This window comes from Tiliqua scincoides, chromosome 4 (genome assembly GCF_035046505.1).
Source record: "Tiliqua scincoides isolate rTilSci1 chromosome 4, rTilSci1.hap2, whole genome shotgun sequence".
NCBI classification, from domain to species: domain Eukaryota; kingdom Metazoa; phylum Chordata; class Lepidosauria; order Squamata; family Scincidae; genus Tiliqua; species Tiliqua scincoides.
This window is the reverse complement of record NC_089824.1, coordinates 223,229,343-223,247,775: the sequence shown is the minus strand read 5'-3', so window position 1 is coordinate 223,247,775 and position 18,433 is coordinate 223,229,343. Positions and strand designations below refer to the sequence as shown.

Genomic DNA, 18,433 nt, shown 5'->3' with positions numbered 1-18,433 from the left:
AAATAAATAAATAAATCAGCCAAGCTGAGAAAAGGCCCAATCCTGCCCCCCACCAGCCCAGAGCATCCGCACAGTTGGAGGAACATGTGCTTCATCCTGTGGATGGGGGAGGACATCAGACAGCCCCTGAGAGGTAAGTAGAGCATTTTTGAATTCACCTCTCTGTAGGCAGCCTGGTCTCCAATGGGTCCCATCGGCTCTCTTGCTGGCATAAGTCCTGCTTGGATGGGTCCAAATCAGGAAAGGTGAGAGAGGATTTCAGCTGCAGCCAAGATCCTCCTCCTGCTGTCAGAGCCCTGCCCACTCCTCTCCCTGATCTGCCCACAATCCTGGTCTGATCCTCCCCCACTGATGTATGTATGAGTTTCAGTCCTGGTCTGATCCTCCCCCACTGATGTATGTATGAGTTTCAGTGGGCTGCTGCCACCTGTGTATAGCCTCTGGCCATTTGCCTTGGAAGCTGCAACCCACCCAATGGCAGGCCCAGGATTTACATTCGACAGGTCCTGAGATCTGTGGGCGCAAGGCCCCAACAGGACTGGGTTCAAAGAGGGACAGGGCAGGTGGGGCTGGTTGACTCAAGAAGGCTCATAATGCTTTAAGACGTCAGGCTTAGATGCAGACAGAAATGCTGACAAAATGTATTGGGAATTTTACATGGAAATGAGTTTCAGGACCTCAGTCGTTCTTGTCTGAAATTAAACAGGGAGATTCAAAGAGGCTGCAGCCCCCAAAATGCCTGGAGGGCAAACAATAGCCCACTACTGAGCACTGCTTTGGGCTGCTTCTTCAGCAAGGGAGGAGGGGGTAATTAGCCCCTCCCTCAGTTCTGGAGATGTTATTTGCAGCCAGGGATCAGGGTGACATGCAAGCCCCCGTGCTCCCTGGCTGCAACTGTTAGCACTGGGGCGGGGGTGAAGGGTGGGGAGTATCACACAGTGCTCAGTTTGGCAAAACAGGGTGCTGCTTCATGATTTGGAGGAAAGAACTTGCCTTTTTCTGCCCCAGTTCAGTGGGAGCCATTGGGAACTTCCCCACAGCTTAGTTGTGTTGGCAATTTGGACCCCGGAATCTAAGAGGTGCAGGATGGGGCCAGTCTAGGAGCTGGATTTCAGCCCCACATTCTGTTTCCAGCTAATAGCAAAACAGTGACCACAAGCATGCCACAGGGGTGAGGGCCATTCCCTTCTCTTAGTCCCCAACCCCTGCTAGGCACAAGCCCTCTGTGTGGGGCTCCATGCGGCATCCTAGCATCATAGACTGTCTGAGTGCGAAGGGACCTTGGAAGTCATCCAGTCCTGCTCAGTGCAGGCAACTGCTCCAGTGTCCCTGACAGCTTCACAGCCGTGCAGCTTCTGCTAAAGCATTTCTCAGTGTTTGTCCCCCACTGTACCACTTTGCATGGTTCACCTATTGGAAGAACTGCCAGAAGTAACTTGCAATGATGTCATCATCAGCTACTTTGGGATTGGGAGGCCGAACACAATGTGGCAAACACCAGTAAGATGCTCAGGGTGGATGGGAGGGCTTTTTAAGCACATGAGAAGCGCATGCTGGAGCTCTGCCTGCCGAGCTGAGCCTCCTATCACTGCTTGTCAGGTTGCATTGCTGGTCTCTCTGCCAGGAAATGGGGGTCTGGGGGTCCCACGTATACCACTGGTGGGACTAATACTACTGGTTGAGAAACGCTGGGCCTTAAGTACCTCCGTTGTGGGAGACAAGGTAGGCTGCATAAGGCAGACTGCCAGACAGCCCTTAGGATTAGGAAATTCTTCCTCATGGCTAGCCTGAATTGACTGCCCTGTAGTGTAAACCCATTGGTTGTAGTTCTGCCCTTGGGAGCCACACAGAACAGGTCCTCCCCTTCTCCCGCATGACAGCCCTTCAGAGGTGGCTTTCCTCCTCCCCCTTCTCCAGGCTGAACACATCAAGCTCTGCATCTTCTCCAGGCTGGAGGCATCAAGGTCTTTTAACTGTTCCTCCCAGGCCTTCTTGGTTTCCAGAACCCTCACTGTCTCCGCTGCCTTCCTGTGAACTTCTCCCAGCTCATCCTGGCTCACAGTCCTGCATGACCCTCTCCTCTTCCACCAAGAATCCATCAAACCCTTTTGACCATCTCAGTAACCAGCACCACATCTTGCTGCAATGAACTACATCACCATCTTCTTTGGTTATTTCTGTTTTTTTCCAGCAATTATACCCTAACACTTTCTGCTTGAATAATCAAGGTTTTTCTCAGAACGGAATCCCCTGCCAATCAGGTGTATGTGTTATGAGAGAGGAAGGGAAATGCTGCCTCCAGATTCCAAATCTATAACTTTTATTAGGTATTCCTTCATTAAATTCTTTCTATTACATGTCCTTTTGCAAACTGAAAAACCCTCCTGCTTAGCTTGATGGGGAACAGGGAAGAGCCCTCACAAATATACTCAACATGATTTTAAATGGAAGCAGCTCAGATTTAGTATTTTTACCCAATTCACAAAGATGCTGAGGTCTTACAAGGGGTTGTGCTGTGAGCCAGGTTTTGCAAGATAAAGGGCCCAATCCTATCCTGTGTTCCAGCTCTGATTCAGCTGTGCCTGTGGGGCATGTGCGGCATCCTGCGGAGGGGGGGCAGTCACAGACACCTTCTCCAGGTAAGAGAACATTTGTTCCCTTACCTAGGGGCTGCATTGTGGCTGCCTAAGCACTGGGATGTTGGATAGGATGGGGTCCCTAGTTTCATTTGCCCATGAAAGAGCTGAGCTGGTTTGCCAAATGCTTTGCTTTGTTCTAGCAAATGCTTCTTGTGCAAAAACGGACTTCACTGAAAAATGACATTAGTCAGGATATCTCACATGAAGGTAAACTGACTGGAACAAAGCCAGAGATATTTTTAAGCAGGAGGACACTGGATCTCACATGTCATCCTTCTTGATGGTTGCAAGGAAGGGGGGCATCCCTCAGGTGATGGGGTGGGAAGTTCCAGGCAGAAGGAGGAGAGGCATTGCTGTTGGAGAGGGCAGGAGGCTGCTGGTTGGCTGAGGGTGGGGAAGCAAGAGGAGCGAAGAGGGTAGCAGGATAGGAGAACACAGAGGCCAGGAGCAAGGAGACCAAAGAGTGGTTTGACTATAAGGTCTGGGAATTGTGCTGGACAGGGAGCCAGTGCAGGAAGCAGAGCAAGGGTGTGGTGAGGTCTGTCTAGTAGTTTTCTAGAGGGAGCTGGACAGGGAGGAGGTGATGGCTGCAGTGAAGGCAAAAGGTGCTCGGGGCGTGAACGAGGGTTTTCACTGAGGGAACAGGGAGGAAGGGATGTGTTTTTGCACTGCTGTTGAAGGAGAAGCAACATGACTTGCTATGACTTTTTATGATATGTGTCAATATGTTTTTATTTGTTTTAAATTATGTTTTTAATCTGTTTTAACCTGTTGTAAGCTGCCTTGAGACCCTTCGGGAGAAAGGCGGGGTAAAAATAAAGTTATTATTTTTATTATTATTGATGGTCCCTGATAGGATTGGCAATGCCCTTCCTAGTAAGAATGAAACAGAATGAGCCGAGAAGAGTGGAGAAGAGGAAAGCCTTAGGAAACAAAGGGAGTAAAAGATGCTCAAAACAGGAACTGTCCATAGGGGCAAATGGCCAGCTGCTCTTCAGAAATCCCACTGCTGCATTCAAGATGGAGCAATACAAGGATCAGGACCCAGAAACACAACACTTTTAATTAAAGGCACAGGAGCCCCAAATAGTCTCAACAGCACTTTGCCTGTCCACATAGGAAAGCTGGACACTTTGCGTTCCAAACAAAATAAGAAGCTGCAAATCCAGTGTGGAAAAAGTCCAGGGGGGACAACGCAGGAACACTGCAAGGCAACAACCCAGTCAATGGAAACTGAGGATCTACATTTCAGTGCGGCTCCTGCAGAAAAGTTTCCCATAGAATTCCATCCTTGGAAATTGGGGAAATGCACCAACTCTGAACTTTCTTTTCCTGCCATCAGGAGCGCCACTGGAAGAAGATTCCAAGCACTTGTTTCAACATTTCCTTTTTTTAATGTCTCCAGCACCTTCTTTTTTCTTAAGCACACCAATTACCATAACCACTTATGGTGCAAATAACTCCTGCAAATAATTTCCTCCCTGTTCAATACTGTTTCCTTTTCTTCCATTCTTAGTGCTGTTTTCTGGCTCCCCCTTTCCTTTTTCATCAAGGACTTTTCCATGTTAGGAAAAGGAAATTCATGGGCAGCTGAGGCTAAAGAAGGACCATTTCTTTTCACAAGAAATGAGAAGTGCCATTTCAAAAGAAGTGCCAGTTCTTTTCACAAGGTTTTTCCTGAAAGTTGACTTTGCCGTTTATAGAGCTGGCGAGGAAAGTGTTCTCATCTTTCCCAGAATTTCATGTGGGATTAGCATAAAGAAACACACACAGTTCATGGAGAAACTCATTGTGTGGGCTCCTCTCTGCAATGCTCCTGTCACAATAAGCGAAAGCATTTCAGATAGAGTAAAATGGGGGTGGGGGGAAGTCCACTGTTCCTGCCCAGGGTCACTTTCTGTCCTCCCCATTTACCTTCAGCCATGCTGTTCTGCACAAGGGTCCTTCTATGTCTCTGCCTTGGTCTCCTCCTCTGTTGCTGCTGCCAGCTCAGTGACACACAACTTGCTGCTTGCTCACCTCCCAGTGTTGTGTCCATTTATATAGTCATCTAGCGCACACACCCCCTCATCTGGCTGATGTAGGGTAGTTAGAATGAAAGTTGAAGAAAGCAAGACTAGGGGAGGGGGAAGAAAGAGAAACCAAAAGTTTCCAGGAAAATGAACCCCCCACAAGGCACCCAGAGCGCGATACCATAGTCTTCCGAGACTGAAGGTTGCCAACAACAAGGCACCTCACTTTGCACCAGGACTGGGTTTGCAGGGCAAAACTGAGCGTTGGGCATTTTCAGAGCTAAGCAGCAGGGGGACATTTCTGGTTGGAGAAAGGGCCCCCTCCAGCTGCCTGGTTGGACCAAAGCCTCTCCTGAGGTTGCAGGATGGCAGGACCGATGCCCACACCACATACCACACTAGTGTATGTGTGTGGCTCCTGGCAAACCAGCCCCTGGCTGCTTGTCCTCCAGGTTGCTCTCTGGCCATTTTCTTTTCCCAGCATAAAGGAATGCTTGTGCCTGGGCTCCTGTGGATTGTTTTGAAGCGCAGCAGAACTGGACTTTCAAAATTCACCCTCCCCTGCTGTGTTCCACATAGCAAAGGAGACAAGCAAGAGTCTTTTTGAACTCCTTGACAGGGTCTGGGAAGTGTCTGAGCTTCCAGGGCCTTTTGGATGGGAAAGGCACACAGCAGCCTGAACCTGAACACACCTGCAGCATTGAACAGTCTTCCTCCCACGGGTCAGTTCGTTTTGTGCTCCAAGGAAGAAGGGATGGAAGAAGCACTGGACATCTCTGAGGGCAAAATACAGCACAGGTTGCAACAACCCTCCAACTCCTTCTCTTTCCTCGATTCTGCAACTCACACCCGAACGGAGGCCAGCAGCCTTATCTCCGGGGAACAGGAGGTGCCAGGCAGTTACACTCCAGGACCTGGTTAATCTGTCAGGGATGGGGAAGGCGAGTACATATCGCCTCTCCTGCATGTCAATGTGACTCCATGGGCACCTTGTCTGTTGTGATCAAGGAACACAGAAGGCACCTGTGCGTCTGCAGGTGTCATGCTGCCATGTGCCAGAGGGCAAGGTGGGCACAGTGACCAGCACTCCCCTTCCCTTTCTCCACTTCATTCACTCAACTATGGGAACGACTGGAGAAAAGGCCTTTCCTGAGAATGAGAAAGCAAGAACAGGACTGGGGTGGCAGCCTCATGGTGATGGGGCAGGAGGGGTGTGGCAACCCCTCTTTCCCAATGCCTTCCCCTCCAGGATTGCTCCAATGCCACAGCCTCCTCTGTGCCAGCCACTGCTTCAAAGCAGGAGATGCAGACTGGGGTAGACGACCTCTCACCTCCCAGCATGTGGAGAAGGTGGCAGAGGTGGAGGAGAAGAGAGGGGGTGGGAAATGCTGGCCCCACGTTGATGCCGGTTTGGCAGAATCAGGGCTGGAGATTCCACTTGACTCTCCACTGCCATGGTTTGGTTTAATCCTCCTTTTAAAGCTGTCCCTTTTCAACATCTCTCGATACACTTTCTGCACATCAGACATAATTTCTCTCTCTCTCTCTCTCTCTCTCTCTCTCTCTCTCTCTCTCTCACACACACACACACACACACGTGGACATGCATGTACATACACAAATACATACACAAACACCCCCCCCTCCTCTGTTGGTTGATGTGAATTCACTGTGACCAACCCTGCTCTCGTAAACACTCACGCAGTCGCGAGCCCCAGTCTGCAGTCAGGAATTAAACTCCTTGGGGGAATGTATTGCTGGAGGGGCCACAATGCAGCACAGGGCTGTTTGGGGACCACTGACTGAACAGTGGAATGAACAATCTCAAAGTGCTTCTAATGGGGCTAACAATAACCATGAGGCAGCGTTTCCCAACAGATTATAGATTTTATTAAGAGATATAGGAGACCAGAAAAAGGCACAGTTTGAAGAGGAAACTCCCCAAAGAATGCAGTCTACACCAGGGAAGTAGTGCCTAGTAGTTAGCACAGGAGGTTGAAAAGACTGACCAGCTGACTTGGCCACTGGGCAGCTAAGCTCTCTGACATTGCAGGGAGACATTGCAGGGAGCAAGCAAGACTGGGGCACGGCGGAGAGCCCGAACTTGCAAGAACTGAGAGGAAGGTAATGCATGGATGTTCTGTTGGCACAGCTTTCCATCCTGCTCTGAGGCCCTTTCTTAGCACGATCGTGACCCAAGGGAGTTGTGCCTCACCTCCTCCTGGCTGACTCCCAGGAATGTCAGCCAAGGAACCAAGATGGCGTGAGGAGAGGCTGTGCAAGCCTCGGAAAGGGAGGACCTTGGCAACATCTCCAGAGGGGAATTGGAGGTTGTCATGATCTGAAAGACAACCAGCAACATCTGCCAAGAAAAAGCTCTTGCCTTTCCTCAGCAGCTGCTGGTTGACTTTTGGGTCACCCCTGGACAGTGGTGTAGTAAAAGGGATGCAAAGCACTAAGTTTTGCAGGGAGCCTCACTGCATCCTGCAAGCGGCCCCTCCCCCTCCCCCTCCCCTTTGGAGCCATTCTGGGCATGGAGAGCAAAACCGACGCAATGCTGGAACATGAGAACATAAGAAGAGCCTGGCTGGATCAGGCCAAAGGCCCATCTAGTCCAGCTTCCTGGATCTGACAGTGGCCCACCAGATGCCCCAGGGAGCACACAAGACCACAAGATCTCGCTGCCACATCCCTTCATCTGGCATTCTATTTACACTCACACACCCCAGTGAAGACACTGGATTGCAATTGGGTTGCACTTGGGCCACTTTATTAAACGCAGTGACCAATTTTAGTGCATGAAACCTTCTGAACACCCTTCCCTCCTTTCCCAGTCTGGGGAAGGCAAAAAAGCTGCCATCCACCTCCAATTCAGATGATAGAAAAGAATTCCTACCCAGCCCTCATGATGAGTGACCAGCTAATCTTAGACTGTACATACCCCTCATGGCTTGTAACCTGTGATAGAGTTTTCCTCCAGGAATCTGTCCAATCCTCTTTTAAAGGCACCTAGAAAAGATGCCATCATTACTTCCTGCGGCAAGGAGTTCCACAGACTAATCACATGCTGGGTAAAGAAATAACCCCATGGCCTTTGCCCCAAGCAGGGGCGTAGCTAGAGGGGGTGCAAAGCACTAAGTTTTGCAGGCACCTGAATGTGCCTTGCAAGCAAATCCTTCCCCTCTCCTTTTGCAGCCATTCTGGGCAGGGGGAACAAAATGAAGGTGGAATGCCTCCATTTTGCCCCCCCCCCAGCCCAGAATGGCTTCGAAAGGGAAGGGGAAGGTGAGGGGCCACTTGCATGGCACGTTCAGGCACCTGTAAAACTTGGTGCTTTGCACCCCGGCTAGCTATGCCACTGGTCCCAAGGCCCTTCTAGCCATATTTTGTGGGCCCAGTTGCAGTGGAACTCAGGTCGAAGCAGAGTCTGTGCCTTCCTAAGAAGCTGAGTCCGTGCCTCAGTGTGCATGAGAGGGACACAGTGAGCCACATCAATGTCACTGCCTGTTCTGATCGTCATGTGCTGATGTGCTGTAGACGATAGGCCCAATCCTATTTGACTTTCCAGCTCTGGTGCAGCCGAAATGCAGCCCCGATGTAAGGGAACAAACACTCCCATACCTTGAGGAGGCCGACGTGACTGTCCCCCACCGCAGAATGCAGTGCATACCCCATTGATATAACTGCACCGACCCTGGAAAATTGGATAGGATTGGGCTCTTTGACACAGCCAGGCTCACCTTTTGTTCCCCCTTTCTATTGCATCCTGCAGCACAAGCCAAAAACTGAGTTGCTACATTTTGCAGCAGGCCCTTCTTAGAATGTCCAGCTCTTCAGAAAACCACACTTTCCAGCTCCCCTGCCCTGCTGTCATCTTCCGAAGAAGCAGGAGCCTTGCCTCATCTCTGTGGGATGTGGCGGTTTCATCAGGCTGACCTTTGCCTGTGGTGCTAAGGATGCTCTCGAGGTCTCACATCCCTTTGGGGGAGGCTCTGGCCTTGGGCTTGACACAGATTTCTCACAGTCCAGCTGGCTCATGCTGGCACCTCAGCATCTCACCCAGCCCATCAGTGACCAGGGCAGGGGGGGAGGAAGAGCAGCCAATTTGTAGGACGGAACAACCAGTACTTTTCCAAGTCCCTTATTCTGAGGGACAGAGTCAGGCCCAGACTACCAGGAGGTTGACTAAAGTGTGTATTGGGGGACCATCAGCATGGAGTGTTTCAGGCTCAGTCTGAGGACAGCCCGGCTCAAAGCTCCTTGCTGACCCATGACGTCAGTGGGTCAACACTGATCATAGTGGCTAAGGACTGCCTAACCAACTGGGGGGGGGATAATGGAGAGAGGCCCATGCCTGTTGCACTGAGCTCTCTGGTCTGAGCCCAAGCAGCGCTCAAAGTGGCTGCAAATGCCACCGCCGAACACTCCTCCACCCGAAAGGCTTCCCTGCTCTCTTCCTCTGCTCCTTTCTCCTGACACAGTTGCTGTCCCTGCTTTGTTTAAAGGGAGGACGTGAACTTGGTGTGCCTAGATTTCAGCACTGCAGTGGTGGGGCCTCCCTCCTTGGAGGTGCTCAATCAGTGGTTGGGGGCCACCTGCCTGCTTAGGCTGCTGTAGCCCTTGCCTGTGCTGAGCAAGTGGTTGGACTCGATGCTCTCCAAAGTCCCTCCCAGCTCTGCTCTGCTCTCTAGTTCAGCACTAGCAGGACCTGGAGCAGAACTTGTCTTGGTGTCTCTCTTGTGGAGCAGCCAAGCCAATGTGACCTGCACTTGCCAACACATTTCCTCTCTGGGCACAGCTTCTCCATGACATCAGCCTGTCTGCACCAGCCAAATGTGAAGTGATGTGAGGCTAGCAAAACAGAGCTGTTCTTTCTAAAGGGTGCAAAGGCTGTGCTGTTTTGGTGTTTTCTGCTGTACACTCAGCTAAGGAACAGTCAGTCACAGTTCAAAGCAGACACACCCATGCCCCGTACACAAGGCCAGTCCTCGGTGCTTAAGGAATCTGCTTTTCCTCCCCACGTTGCCTTCTTGAGCTCTCCATGGGGAGCCACCCTCAACTCAGCATGGCCAGCTACCGCTGCTGCAAGGAGGATCCCGTCCCCAGCTGGCATCAAGGGCTGCCTTGGCCAGCTCAGGAATGGCTTGGCATCCCACGCCTTGGCAGGGAGCATCTTGCTGACCGCCTCCTACCCTCTGCCTGGAACATGGTGGAGCAGAGTGACAGCAATCAGAAGCAAGCAGCAGTGTGGATTGAGGAAACCTCCTGATTTGAGAACATCCAAGTACTCCCCATCCATAACACTGCCCCCCATGGGTTCCATTGGGGTTCCTTGGGCTGGGGCTGCCCCAGCAAAACTCCCTTTTCAACGCTTATGTTTTTACCCTCTATTTTGCACGGCTCCTTGATGCCCCCTATAACATTGACACATCTGCTCCCAGGGTCCCTTTCCATGTTTTCTGCAGTTTTAATGTGTCAGAATTGGGTTGGTTCCAAGTCAGCTTTTAGCAGTTCCCCAGAGGCAAATTGCACATCATGCATCTAGGAACAGCAGAAGAGTCTGGCAGCTCCTGAATCAGGCCAAAGGGGGGCCATCCACTCTAGCACACAGTGCCAGCAGCTGCCTCCAGGAAGCTCCCGAGGGGTGGGCACGAGGACAGCAACCTGCCCTCTTGTTTTGCCAACATTTGGTATTCAGCAGCAAGACCCAATGGTTTGGGATCAAGACATCTTTCATCCATCCAATCATCTGATTCATGTAACAAAGCCTTGATTATTAGAAAATTAACAGTGGTGATAGGCAAACTCCTTCCTTAATTCAGACATGGCCTCATCTAACAGAGACCATTTTTTAAAAAAAAAATTGGAAAATAGGTAACTTCTTTCAAGAACAATGGGGAAATCCAATGAGGGACGGAACTGCCACAAGAAGCCTTCTTGAGGGGTGGTCTTCTACAGGAGTAACACCTGTAGGGGCCCTCAGGATGCTGAGAGTAGATCTTCTCTAGAGGCAGGTTGCTTGAAAACACAGCCCAAACCCGTGGTCAGTTCTGGAGAGAGATTAAACTCCTTCCAAAAACAGCAGCTCTCATAAGAACATAAGAACAGCCCCAGTGGAACCAGCCATAGGCCCATCTAGTCCAGCTTCCTGTATCTCACAGCGGCCCACCAAATGCCCCAGGGAGCACACCAGATAACAAGAGACCTCATCCTGGTGCCCTCCCTTGCATCTGGCATTCTGACAATAGTATTGTAGTATTGGCAACCTTCAGTCTCGAAAGACTATGGTATCGCGCTCTGAAAGGTGGTTCTGGCACAGCGTCTAGTGTGGCTGAAAAGGCCAATCCGGGAGTGACAATCCCTTCCACACCGGGAGCAAGTGCAGTCTGTCCCTGGTCTGTCTCCCTGGCTATGGGCCTTCCTTCTTTGCCTCTTTGCCTCAGACTGTTGGCAAAGTTAGTGGATAAAAGCACAACTCTGGTTAAGAACATAAGAACAGCCCCACTGGATCAGGCCATAGGCCCATCTAGTCCAGCTTCCTGTATCTCACAGCGGCCCACCAAATGCCCCAGGGAGCACACCAGATAACAAGAGACCTCATCCTGGTGCCCTCCCTTGCATCTGGCATTCTGACATAACCCATTTCTAAAATCAGGAGGTTGCGCATACACATCATGGCTTGTACCCCGTAATGGATTTTTCCTCCAGAAACTTGTCCAATCCCCTTTTAAAGGTGTCCAGGCTAGATGCCATCACCACATCCTGTGGCAAGGAGTTCCACAGACCAACCACATGCTGAGTAAAGAAATATTTGATTTTGTCTGTTCTAACTCTCCCAACACTCAATTTGAGTGGATGTCCCCTGGTTCTGGTGTTATGTGAGAGTGTAAAGAGCATCTCTCTATCCACTCTGTCCATCCCCTGCATAATTTTGCATGTCTCAATCATGTCCCCCCTCAGGCGTCTCTTTTCTAGGCTGAAGAGGCCCAAACGCCATAGCCTTTCCTCGTAAGGAAGGTGCCCCAGCCCCGTAATCATCTTCGTCGCTCTCTTTTGCACCTTTTCCATTTCCACTATGTCTTTTTTGAGATGCGGCGACCAGAACTGGACACAATACTCCAGGTGTGGCCTTACCATAGATTTGTACAATGGCATTATAATACTAGCCGTTCTGTTCTCAATACCCTTCCTAATGATCCCAAGCATCGAATTGGCCTTCTTCACTGCCGCCACACATTGGGTCGACACTTTCATCGACCTGTCCACCACCACCCCAAGATCTCTCTCCTGATCTGTCACAGACAGCTCAGAACCCATCAGCCTATATGTGAAGTTTTGATTTTTTGCCCCAATGTGCATGACTTTACACTTACTGACATTGAAGCGCATCTGCCATTTTGCTGCCCATTCTGCCAGTCTGGAGAGATCCTTCTGGAGCTCCTCACAATCATCTAGTCTTGAGCACTCAGAGACTTGAGTGGCTGGTAAAGTGCAACCTTTTTTTTAGTCTCATAAAGCTAGGTGGGTCCCGATAGAGTGTCATTTTAAAAAGTGGGTCCTGGCACTAAAAAGTTTGGGAATCACTGCTCCACAACATGAGGTTCAATTTAGCAGGGTCTGACAGTTTGGGAATCATTGGCATGCATGAGGAGCACAAACAACTTCAAAGTGCCTCTAAGGTCCAAATCCTAACCAACTTTCCAGCACTGGCATAGCTGTGCCAGTGGGAGGTGTGCTGCATCCTGCAGTTGGGGGGCACTCATACAGCCCTCCTCAAGGTAAGGGAATGCTGGTTCCCTTACCTCAGAGCTGCATTGTTCTCACCTTCGTGCTGGAAAGTTGGTTAGGATTGCGCCCTAAATTAGGCTACCAGTAACTAAGTGACTGAACTTTTCTAAAAGAAGATAGTTTATTAAAGAAATATCGATAACAAGTAAAAAGTCACATTTACTTTCAGTTGCTTTGCTTAAGAGATCAGTTACAGAGCCCTAAATAGTCCCAAGTGAAAGAAATAGAGAAAGAAAAATTGGAGAAACAGAGAAAAAAAATAGAGAAATGGGAGAAGCAGGAGTTTGTTGGAGACGTGACTGAGTGAGGCTGGACCAATCTGGGTTTCCTCCCCAGTCAGCCAGCAGAAGGTGATTTAGCAGGAAGCTTTGAAATAGGTACACAAGAATGTAGGCTTTTAGGTGGAGGGAGAGAAGAGAGAGTGAAACCTGAAGGAGAGGTTACCACTCTATTCTGCTGGGCAGGGTTTTGAGTGTGAAGTTCTGCCTGAGCATCAAGGGCAGGGCTGCACAATCCCAGATTCCAGGGGAGAAAAAAAGGAGCAAAACGGTGTTTTTGTTTTTTTTGGGGGGGGGGCAAATGGCAAGACCGGGGGGGGGGGGAGGAGGAGGAACAGCAGCTCAGCAGTACAGATACTTCCCAATGGGTGGAGAAGTGACACAAATCCACAGTGTGGACACGTCCAAGAGGTGGAGAAGTGACCCTGAGGATGCTGTAAAAGGAAAAACCTCAAATCACAGCATGGACTCTCCCAGAGGGTTTAGGAGGCCTGGCGCCTGGGCAGCTGGTTGGCAACCTTCAGTCTCGAAAGACTATGGTATAAGCCTACAGCACCCGGTATTCCCAGGCGGTCTCCACCAGGCCTGAACCTGCTTAGCTTCCGAGATCAGACGAGATCAGGCACCTGCAAGGTAAAAGTTGGACAGCTAGAACTTACTTATTGTGCAGCAGGACTTGCTTACAGCGAGGATCTATAAAGACCCAAATTTGCTTCCTTACATAGGATAAGGAAACATCCAGATGCCCCCTTTAATGGGCCTTGGTTAACATGGAGTTCAGCATGACCTCACTCTGTGCAAAGCCCTGCTTGGCTCTGAGAAATGCCCATCTAGAAATCAAAATGGAGTTAGGACTACACAGGTGTTGGGAAAGGGAGGGTGTTTGTAACTGAGGGAACACTGAGGGAACACACCCAATGCCCTGGAAGGAATGCGGCAGGACATTCTTGAAAGGTGCCTCCCCTTTGCCCCCTTAACTGGGGTAATGGTGGTCTGCTGAAAAGAGCTCTGCTGGGAGGGAGGGAGGTAGAGGGAAATAAATGAAGGGAAAATGCTGGGAAGTCCCCACCCCACCTTTTGAACAATTCTGCCCCCATTACCACTTCTCCATTGCGGAGCCAGAATGTCAGCCCCAGTCTTAGGAAGTTTGATCCCTGGATGGGTGTGTAGCTGTTGGCTCCTCGCCTGAAGATGTCCTCAGGTGCCCTAACCAAGCTTGTGGTCTCCTTTTTCCCTTTGCAGGTCTGTTGCTTTCCCCTGCTTACAACCTTGCTCTGTTGCCATGGAGTGAGGGTGCTCTCGCTCATTTCCCCTCCATGCTTGACTGCCAGGTTTTGGCCCCGTTTCCTGCTTCTCTGTTAATGGAAGTAAATCACTTCATCTGTTGCTGAAATTTTCAAAGGCAACTTGCACTGGGAATGGGAACTTGCACTATTTGTCTGAAAAATAGACAAATTTTTCTATTTGCCAGGGCAGGAGGTCTGGTCTAGAGGGTAGAGCCTCCATTTGCCTGAAGATTAACATCCACAAGGTCGGCAGTTCGAGGCCACCAGCACTGTGCGACCTTGAAGCAGCTGGCAAGCTGCAGCTGAGCTGTTCCATCTGCTCGGAGCGTGGGAGGATGGAGGCCAGAATGTTAAACCAGATCGGAGTGTAACATCTTGAATGTGGTGGTTCTTGAAAGAGAGAACCTTCTTTCAATTTGTAAAAAACCCTGCGTGGATTTAATAAGCCTGCCTGTGTAAACCGCCTTGAATAAAGTCTTGAATAAAGACCAAGAAAGGCGGTATATAAATACTGTATATTATATTATATTATTATAAAAATAGTTTGTGCAATGGTTTGCACAATCATTTGAAAAGGTCATTGGGATCATTAGAAAAGGTATTGAGAACAAAACGGCTAATATTATAATGCCGTTGTACAAATCGATGGTAAGGCCACACCTGGAGTATTGTGTGCAGTTCTGGTCGCCGCATCTCAAAAAAGACATAGTGGAAATGGGAAAGGGACAAAAGACAGCAACTAAGATTATTACTGGGCTGGGGCACCTTCCTTACAAGGAAAGGCTACGGCCCAGTCCCTCTGCAAGGACAGGAGCTGTTCAGGGCTGGCAGCGGAGAGGTTTTAGGAGAAGGAAAAGGAGAAAAGATCTTTTTTTTTGTCTCCTTCCCCACCTTTTTGAAACCTGTCCTGCTGCCCTATAAAATGCTGAAAAGCTTTATTGCTGCAGGAGGGGGGCTGGAGAGGTGGGACAAGTGTTCTTTTCTCTCCCTTCTCTCCTGAAACCTTCCTGTCTAGTACAGAGGAGTGTTTGTTTTGAAGCTCCTAGCATACATTCCCCCACACCAGACATTCCCTTCCTGCAGAGAAATATCAAAGACTGAGCCTCCAGGCCATGAATGGGCACAACTGTCTGATTGCCTGGCAAGGTCAGCCCAACACATTGGTTGCTGATGTGACTGCGTTGTGCAGTCACTGGTCCTCTGCCTGGATCCCCCTTGGGCTGAGGATCTGTGACTGCCGAGCACCTCCAGAATGGTCTTCTGCTTCACTGGTGTCCCTGAAAGTGTTCCTGGAGTTGCTGCATAGTCAGGCCCTGAATGTTCAGGAGTGCTATGGGGTAATGAAATTGGATGCATAAGCAGGTCTGGTTGCCCATTAAGGCTCAGAGCCTGCCAGTTTGCACATGGCTCTTTTGATCTCAGATAAGTGGCATCCAGCAATCACCCCCTCCCAGCAAGGGCAGCCTTGGCAGTGTTGGCCACCTTTAACTGTGCTGGAAGCTTTGGTGTGCCAAACCACTTGACTGGGTGCCTGCACTGCATGCCAGGGTGCTGGCAGAAGCCCTGCTTGGTATCTGTTGTTGCGGATGAAGGCGGAAGAGAGACTGCAGAACACAGTCTGCATCTGAAGTTTCTCTGGAAGGTTAAATACACTAAAACGGTTCGCTCAGTGAATTGCTGGAAATCAGGGGTGGGGGAGGGAGAACAGGGAGGTGGTTGTGCGGGAGGAGGGCCTGGGTGGACCATGTCCAGGAAGCAGGTGGGTTTGGTGACAGCGGCGTCTGCCAAATCCTAACCCCCTTTACAGGCTCGACCCTGCGGCCAGGTTCACAATTTTGCCGGCGTAGGTCTGAGTAGACCTCTCAACGCTCCAGAGGCTGTCTATAGTAGACGTCAACCACAGTGTTGCGTTTGTCTCTCTTCCTCCTATTAGCCAGATGCTCTCCACAGGACCACCGTGACCATTTTGTTGGATTTCTGAGCAGGTGTATACATATTTTACATCTAATGCCACCCCTCTCCCCTTTTACGTCATCTGTTCTTCCTGAACAACTGATAGCCTTCCATTTGTGCATTCCAATTATGAGAGTCATCCCATCAGGTTTTGGTTATTCCTCTCATGTCAAATTTACCCTTACTTGCTAGAAGTTCAAGCTCATCCTGTTTATTTCCCATACTCTGTGCATTTGTATATATGCAGCGTAAGCCCTGGAGGTTACAGCCCCTTTCTGAGTTATGCTGAGCCTCTCCAAATGCTTCCTAGTTACAGGGCATTCCTGAAGTTTCCCATCTGGACCTGTGAATGAAGCTTCAGGCTGATATCTCCAACCCCCTCAGCCTTCAGTTTAAAGCCCTCCAGGTCAGGTTCGCCATGCTTCTGTCAAAAGCATTCTTCCCCATCCTCCTGAGGTGCAGCCTGTCTCTCGCCAGCAGCCCTTTCTCCAGGAAGTGCATTCCGTGGTCCCAGAGGTCAAATCTCACCATCAACCAGTGGCATACCTGGGAGGCAAGGGGTACAAAAGCCTTGGGGCCATCCACTCCCCCGGTAGCACCCCCCTGCAGCACTCAGTTGGCATGCCGATATCAGGACACCAATCTGAGGGCCACCCCCAGGTGTTGCTGCTTGTAGCCTCCACGGCCCTCAGAAAGCCTTGTAAGGTGTTGTATGCAGAAGAACTTTGCTTTCTCTGTCCTGAACTTGCTACCATGAATGAACTTCATTGGGTGACCCATTAAGATAGGAGGAGGAGAATTTCTCTGCCTTTACCTTCTCTGGATGAAAAAAGATCCTTGAAGTGCTTTAGTCTGTTCTTCTAAGGAAAATGGACAACAACAACAACAACAACAACAACAACAACAACAACAACAACAGTACATAAGACCTTTATTGGCATAGATAATGGAAATACGAAACAACAACCAAACATTAAACATTCAGAAAACACACACAATAAAATAAAGCACTCGTAATCATCCAACACCCCCTCCCCCCATTCACCATAATATAGTGGAAGACCCAGAATTCCGTCCTGCCAGAATCCCAGAAACAAAGTTGGCAACCTTGTCAAGAGAGTCAGTTTCCTCTATGGAAAGAAGAGTTTGTAATTTAAATGAATCCTCCCAGCCCTGCATTTTGTTCAGCAGTGGAGCCAGATAGATCTTACGAAGGGTATCATGGAGTGGGCAGTAAAAAAATATATGATGTAATGTCTCCACACAATTCCTGTCACAGGTACATCTTCTTTATGAGTAGGGAATGCCACTAAACCTGCCCGCTAGCAGAGCTGATGGAAAGGCATTGCATCTCGCAAGGGAGAATGCTCTGCGAGCCTGTGGGCACTGCAGATGATAAAGGAAAGAAGCCGGCTTCTCAAAGCTGACTGGGATGTGCAGATGGAGAGGGGAGCAAGACAACAACAGTATTTATATACTGCTTTTCAACAAAAAGTTCACAAAGGGGTTTACAGAGAAAATCAAATATCTAATGGCTCCCTGTCCCAAAAAGGCTCACAATCTAAAAAGATGCAACACCAGCAGACAGCCACTAGAAAAGACAGTGCTGGGGTGAGGCGGGCCAGTTACTCTCCCTCTGCTAAATAAAAGAGGAGCACCCACTTGAAAAAGCGCCTCTTAACCAGTTAGCAGGGGTTAACTGGACCAACTCCTCGCTCATTTTGGCTGCCCCTTTTTGCATGTTTTTCAGCTCTGTGGTATCACTTGGCGATGGGGTGACCAGAGCTCTGTGTGGGCTGTGCTGGGTTCACATGTTTTGATCAACATACTTGATCAAAAGTTACAGAGGGGAAGTGCAGTGTTTGTCATGCGGGGTGTTGGTGTTAAATCTGAAGGACGGTTTCTTGGTCTCACATCTCCCTCTTCTGGATCTACAAAGTAGGCAGCACTTTGTAGCCAAAGAAGGGAAGTAATTCCTCTGGACTAGACAAAGCTTTGAAAGGGAGAAATGAAAACCACATTTCCCCAACAGGGCAAGATCTCTCCATTTTTCTTTGATTGCCCATTCTAAACAACAGGGAATTCATTAAGAGTCTGAATGGGTTCAAAGTGGGTCTGCAAAGCTCAGGGCCCTATTTCCCAAGTGGCTGGAGAGATGCTGAGGGGAAGCCCACAAGCTGTCTCCAGGTGTTAGCCTCCTCCCCCCCCCCCCCGGTGGATGGAACTCAGATGTGTATAACCCCTGAATATGGAGGGTTCCATCAGTTAATACAATTTTGTAATTATGTTCCAAAATCCTCCACAAGGTTTTCCTGCACAAATCCCAATGTCATGAAAGGGAACGGTAATGAATCTGTTGGCATTTTCCAAACCAGTCCTGTTGAGATTGTTCTGACCTTCTCTCGGCATGAGATGCAGGACCATAAAACGCATGGAACGATGACCCACACGCACCCGCAGCTGAAAATGTCCAGCCC

General features: G+C 49.7%; 1 protein-coding gene across 1 annotated transcript in view; it reads right to left on the bottom strand.

Annotated features, from left to right (window-relative positions):
- TGM2 (transglutaminase 2) overlaps nucleotides 1-4,652 on the bottom strand; it is a 60,776-nt gene extending 56,124 nt beyond the window's left edge. Inside the window, exon 1 of the mRNA XM_066626465.1 lies at nucleotides 4,554-4,652. Within this exon, the coding sequence (XP_066482562.1) occupies nucleotides 4,554-4,563 (10 nt within the window). The 5' untranslated portion in view covers nucleotides 4,564-4,652. The remainder of the gene's footprint in view (nucleotides 1-4,553) is intronic.
- Nucleotides 4,653-18,433: the final 13,781 nt, after the last annotated feature.